The 5,341-nt window shown below is 39.9% G+C and overlaps 1 protein-coding gene across 6 annotated transcripts in view; it reads right to left on the bottom strand.

Moving 5' to 3' along the window:
• LOC107654968 (transforming acidic coiled-coil-containing protein 3-like) overlaps positions 1–3,785 on the bottom strand; it is an 11,189-nt gene extending 7,404 nt beyond the window's left edge. For 4 of the 6 annotated variants that reach the window (XM_016442321.1, XM_016442324.1, XM_016442326.1 and 1 more), the window contains exons 1-5: positions 3,680–3,785; positions 2,959–3,075; positions 2,332–2,497; positions 1,754–1,881; positions 218–1,405 (exon numbers count right to left, since the gene is read on the bottom strand). In XM_016442321.1, the coding sequence (XP_016297807.1) occupies positions 218–1,405; positions 1,754–1,881; positions 2,332–2,496 (1,481 nt within the window). In that variant the 5' untranslated portion in view covers position 2,497; positions 2,959–3,075; positions 3,680–3,785. The remainder of the gene's footprint in view (positions 1–217; positions 1,406–1,753; positions 1,882–2,331; positions 2,498–2,958; positions 3,076–3,679) is intronic. The other 2 variants (XM_016442322.1, XM_016442323.1) reach the window with 2 other exon arrangements.
• Between the last annotated feature and the right edge of the window lie 1,556 nt (positions 3,786–5,341).

The following is a 5,341-nucleotide window of genomic DNA, read 5'->3' as shown; positions in this document are numbered from 1 at the left end:
TTCTCGATTTGCGATGCATCGATTTATTGTCCCAGCCCTACTTCCATTGCATTCAGGGTACATATTTAACTAGTTCATGCATTCCCTGGGAATCAAACCCATGACCTCAACTTTCAGGATCAGAAGCATACTTGTAGCTCAAAAGTAATTAGCCTATAGAGAAAAGAAATTACACCTGTTATGTTTATATAACCTGTACAAGTTCTAGTTTCTGTACCTGTGCTCTGGTTGGTCATCTTGCGAAGGGGCTTCAGGCTGGTCATCCTGTGCAAAAGCCTCAGGCTCCTGAACTGAAGCTGGTGCTTTCATCAAAACCGGGCTAGTCTGGACACCACGTGGTGGGGAGTTACCCATCGTAGCCTTTGTGCCAAAGGGGTTAAAATTTGGGTCATCAAACTTGTCAAAATCAAAGGTGTAAGAACCTTTAGGAGGAGGAACACCCACAGGTTCCGTCTCCTCTGGATTCTTAGGGGACAATTGCTTGGGTTCTGGTTCTTTCTTTTCTGTGGCTGGTGCAACTGTTTTTTTGGTCACAGGTTTTGCACCTGCAGGTCTTTTGACCCCAAGACGTTTCGGAGGAGGTTTGCGCTTGACTTCAGCGCCATCGTCAAAATTAAACTCTAGTAGCATCTGGTTCTCTTTAGGGGGCACTGTAGATGAGGAGCCCTCTGTGGCAGTGGAGTTCTCCTGAGGTGGTATGGAGGCATCTGAAGATGTTGGGAAATCTGGAGTGTGGACTGAGAGCTCTGGTTCCTGTTTAGTTTCTTGGCTTGGCAGGGGTGGATCGTAAACTACTGATGCCTTGCCAATTAGAGGAGAGTTTGGGATCTTTGAGCCACCAGTTTGGAATGGGTTGAGCGAGTCAAGATTGTCAAAATCCAAGTTGAAGGATCCCACAGGGGGACGTGCCGAGTCCTGGGCCTCAGGCTGATCTTCCAAAACAGGAATATGTTGTGACACTGGTGCTGGTTCAGTCATATCAGACTCCTCCACATCTGTGGCACTGTTTTCAATGTTGTCGGTCTTGATGATGACCGTGCCCTCTGCTGAAGATATGTTGGCAGAACATTCTGCAAGGGAATTCTCGACTGATGGGACAAAGGGAAGCGTCTCATCAAGTGCAGTGTCAGTCACCTCTGGAACCTCAGGCTGAGGTGCAGAAATGGGGGCTGCAGTTGTATCTGACTCTACAAGCTCTGATGTCCAAGACTCAGGTAAGGCAGAAGATTTAGGAGGAGAATTCTGCATTGTACTGGACCCCTGGAAAGGGTTGATGGCATCGAGATTGTCAAGATCGAGGGTATAGGCACCTCTGCTCTGAACAAGCATATTATCATCAGGGTAGGCAACGCTGTTACTCTGCATGTCAGTCGGTGTGGTGGAAGGGTTATTCAACAGTGAACTCCTGTAAAACACAAATTCAATTTTACATGTAAGTGGATTTTTGTGTTAATAGATTACTATGAATGTTACTCATACATAAACAGAATGTTACTGCTTGTGAGTGTGAATTAACAAAGATGATTAATTAAGTGTTTTTAATATTACAACATGCTCATAAATATAAAGTGTTTGTGGGCAGGTTATGTCAATATCATTGGGTCTGAGGAAATGTGGGTCAGTTAGCAGTTCCATTGGCTAGTCACCAGCATGAGATCCAGGACCATTTTGGTGGAAACTGGTTTGAATATGTACAAACAAACAGGACACTTAAAATAAGTTAAAAACACTGCGCTGCAGGAAATTTCCTCACTGGTCATTAGAGGCCGTGAGAGTTTCCAGTGCTTTACTGCAGTCCTCTTGGCTGGATGGCCTACTAGCGCGACTCGGGGACATGATCTTCTTTGTGACTGGGTCTCGCCGTGGAGTTTGAAAACAAACCTATACAAAAGCAACAAAGAACTATGTAAATCTAAACTCTAGTACAAGCCTGACAACACAGTAAACAAATGCTTAATATAACCGCTGAAAAGAAAGAAATAAAAAAAAAGAAAGAAATGAATACACCTACATGTTAACAAACACTTCAATATAAATGTTGCTCTGATCTAATCTAGTTTAACTGCTTCCAACAAAAATTATCAGCACAATCGTTTTTAAAATGTAAAGTGTTTAAGCACCAAATTAGCATGTAGGCATGATTTCTGAAGGATCATGTGAAACTGAAGACTGGAGTGACTGCTGAAACTTCATCTTTGCCATCACTGGAATTATTGTTTTAAACATTACAAAAAAAAAAACAAAAAAAAAATTACAACAGCTGAAACGGTTTATTACATTAAATAAAATGCAGGAGCACACAAATTGCATGGAAACCTCATGAAAACCCACCTTTGCTCCTCTAAGCACAGTCCTGCTGATGTTGTCAGCCTGTGACTGCCGCAGGATCGAGGGCCTGCCAGTAGGCTGTTCCAACGCGAAAATGTCACAAGCGGCTTCAGAAGTGCTGTTCATCCGTACAGCTCCCTGATTCTCCTTTAGCGCCTCAGAACTCATACTGAAAAACAGAGACACATAGAATATGACAACATGGGTTCTGGAAAGCCACGCCCATTGGGCACCACACACAGCTGGTTTTACTGATAAAACCCGGAGGCGGGCATCTGACCTTCTCAACCCAACACCCAGAGACCCTTCAAATCTGTTGCATTTCTTTTGAGCATCAGTAAGAGATCAGACTAACCCACTGTGACTAATAACCCAAACATGTGATATCAACCCATGCAAATCAGCCATGTGCTGAGGGAACAAAGTGGTTCTGTATCTGTGAAGGAATCATGCCTTAGAGAGATGTGCAAAGGTTATAACAGACAACCAGCAGATAACTAAGCATTTAGATGGTGGCAATATGGTCTTTGTGATTTGGATAATAGTGGCTATATAGTCTACCAAGGCATGTTTTTAAAAGAATAAGGAGGAACAAGGAAGAGACTGATAAAATCTTCAAATAATCATTACCAATTTTGGCCTCATCTGTCCTTCCCTGGATTCTGCTCAACTATGTAGGACTGACAATAAGATTGTCAGCTTTGTAATGACAGGCACTTCTGACAGCTTCTCTCTTCTACAGTCTACCTGGACAGGTGATAAACAGCTCACCATCATAAATGAGATTATCAAGTTGTAACCTGGACAGAGACAGATCTCAGACCAAGCCCTCAATCCAGAGCAAATGAAAGCAAGAAAGTAAGAAACCAAACAAGAACAGCAAGTGGACTGAGTGGGAAATTGAACCATTTCAAAATTAACTAATTAAACTAGTGAAACTGAAGGAATTTCCAACTAGTTTCCACTTAGACTAACATGTGCCCACACGGATGACAAGGCTGATTAGAAACCAAAACATGAAACAACCATACATTTCAGCACAGGCAAAACACGAACTTTTTCTATTTTAAATACAATGTCTCTAAATCTCTAGTAATGATCAAACAATTTATTTCCAAAACAATTCATTAGTTTAAATTGTTACATTTGTGAACACAATAGGAGTAAAAATCTCTGCATAAAAACTGTTAGATAAATTATATTTAAACATGGCAGCATCATATGCGCAGTTATCAACGTCCTAGTAGCACTAGCAAATTAGTCAATAGCAGTTACTTTTACTGTTCAGTATCGCGCAATATTTCATTATCGCTCTCCTATAAATTTGTATACGGTTTCCTAAAATACGTACCTTACTCAGGATGCTCAAATCTAACACATAAACCGTTTTCTTCTCAGAGAAAGACAACGTGACACACAGGGAAATCCCTGTGCGTTTATAACATTTACCCTGTTTGAAACGGTTCAAATTTAAACTGCGCTGTCTCAGCCAATTAAACGCAAGATTCGGCGCCCGTCAGGCGGGGCGATCATATGAATCGACCAATAGCAATGCGCGTCGCGCTGTGTCGTCCTAGTGGATGTTCCTTTGATAGACATCCAAATCATCCAATGGAGAAAAGCCGTTGACGCAGACAACTTATGAAGCCAAATATGACCCCATTTAACCCTCTTACCAGTAGACAAAAAGACGTAAAAAAATGTGTCAGCGTATACTATTGCTGTTGCATTTTAAATATTCAAATATTAAAAGTGTCTGTGTTGTTTTCGTCGCTCTACACTTTTTCTAGAGAGTTAAAGGTTTTTAATTGTTATTTGTAGATGTTACAATGTCACAATTTACTTTCATTATATCTTTTTTTCCATACAATAAACGTGAACACGGATTTGCAAATAAAGTAATAATGACAGAATTTTGGGGTTAACTATCCCTTGAATGTAAAGCACTAAAAATTGATGCTCATTGTTATGGGTTTAAATAAAAACGAATACACGTGATCAGTAGGCAATAAAACAATAAAACGGTTCATAACAGCACAAACAACAGAAACGATGAAGGATCTGTGACTCCAATCGAGACTATTATTTATGCGTCTTTGTTCCACCAGAGGGCAGCATCGGATCAACTAATATCACACTGCATGGCTTTTGTGAGATCATCAATGGGTTGGTGAGATGAAAACAGAGAAATTGCTTTTATGTTTATTAGATTGTTTAGGTATAGACTATGCATGTATATAAAATGCTTATTAATGCGTTGCGGATTCAAGCTAATTTTATTTTCTGCCAAAAAGCTTGAAAATTCAAAGTATGAATCTAAAAAAAAAAACAAGAGCGAGAAAAAGAGTGAGGGCAGGGAAGAGAAGAGAGTTACATAACAATATGGCATGTTTGTGCTGAGGTCAGCCAGTGCACTCCCTCTCCCCACACTACTGACCTATATTCAGCTTACATCAGTCAAGGTGACTGTATTTATTTATATTTTTTTTTTACATTATTTTAAAGTTTTAAAATAAATATGCATTAAGTCTGAGAATCATTTAAGTACAGTTTCATAGTACTTGCATAGTACAAAAATAAAATAAAAGGTAAATATACACCACAAAAGTACAGTTCTTGGTTTTGTACATGCTGAATAGATCCCATATAGAGAGAAAATGCATGCAGATCCATAACAGATTCAGTAGCACCTTTGTCCTCTCTTTTTTCCATTTTTTTTAGGGTAATTTAAAGCATTTGCCTAGCTGCCTAATACACCCTCACATATGTAAGAATTATTGTTCTATTGTCTTTTAGAAAGTATGTGTCTCTATACCAATTATATCCAGCTTGCACAGAATTCCTGTAATTTAATACTGCATTCAGGCAAACTGTAAACGGCTTCAGTGATTATGCATTGACGTTATAGTGCAGTTGTGGTGCTGCCCATAATTGAAGCTTTGGTCTGATGGCTGGGAGTCTAAAATCTCATTAAAGACAAAACCCCAAATAGACAAAGACCCCTCACCAATCT

The sequence above is a fragment of the Sinocyclocheilus anshuiensis genome, unplaced genomic scaffold (genome assembly GCF_001515605.1).
Source record: "Sinocyclocheilus anshuiensis isolate Anshui unplaced genomic scaffold, SAMN03320099.WGS_v1.1 scaffold487, whole genome shotgun sequence".
Classification (NCBI taxonomy): domain Eukaryota; kingdom Metazoa; phylum Chordata; class Actinopteri; order Cypriniformes; family Cyprinidae; genus Sinocyclocheilus; species Sinocyclocheilus anshuiensis.
The sequence above is the reverse complement of the archived record's forward strand: the minus strand, read 5'-3'. Positions and strand labels throughout refer to the sequence as shown.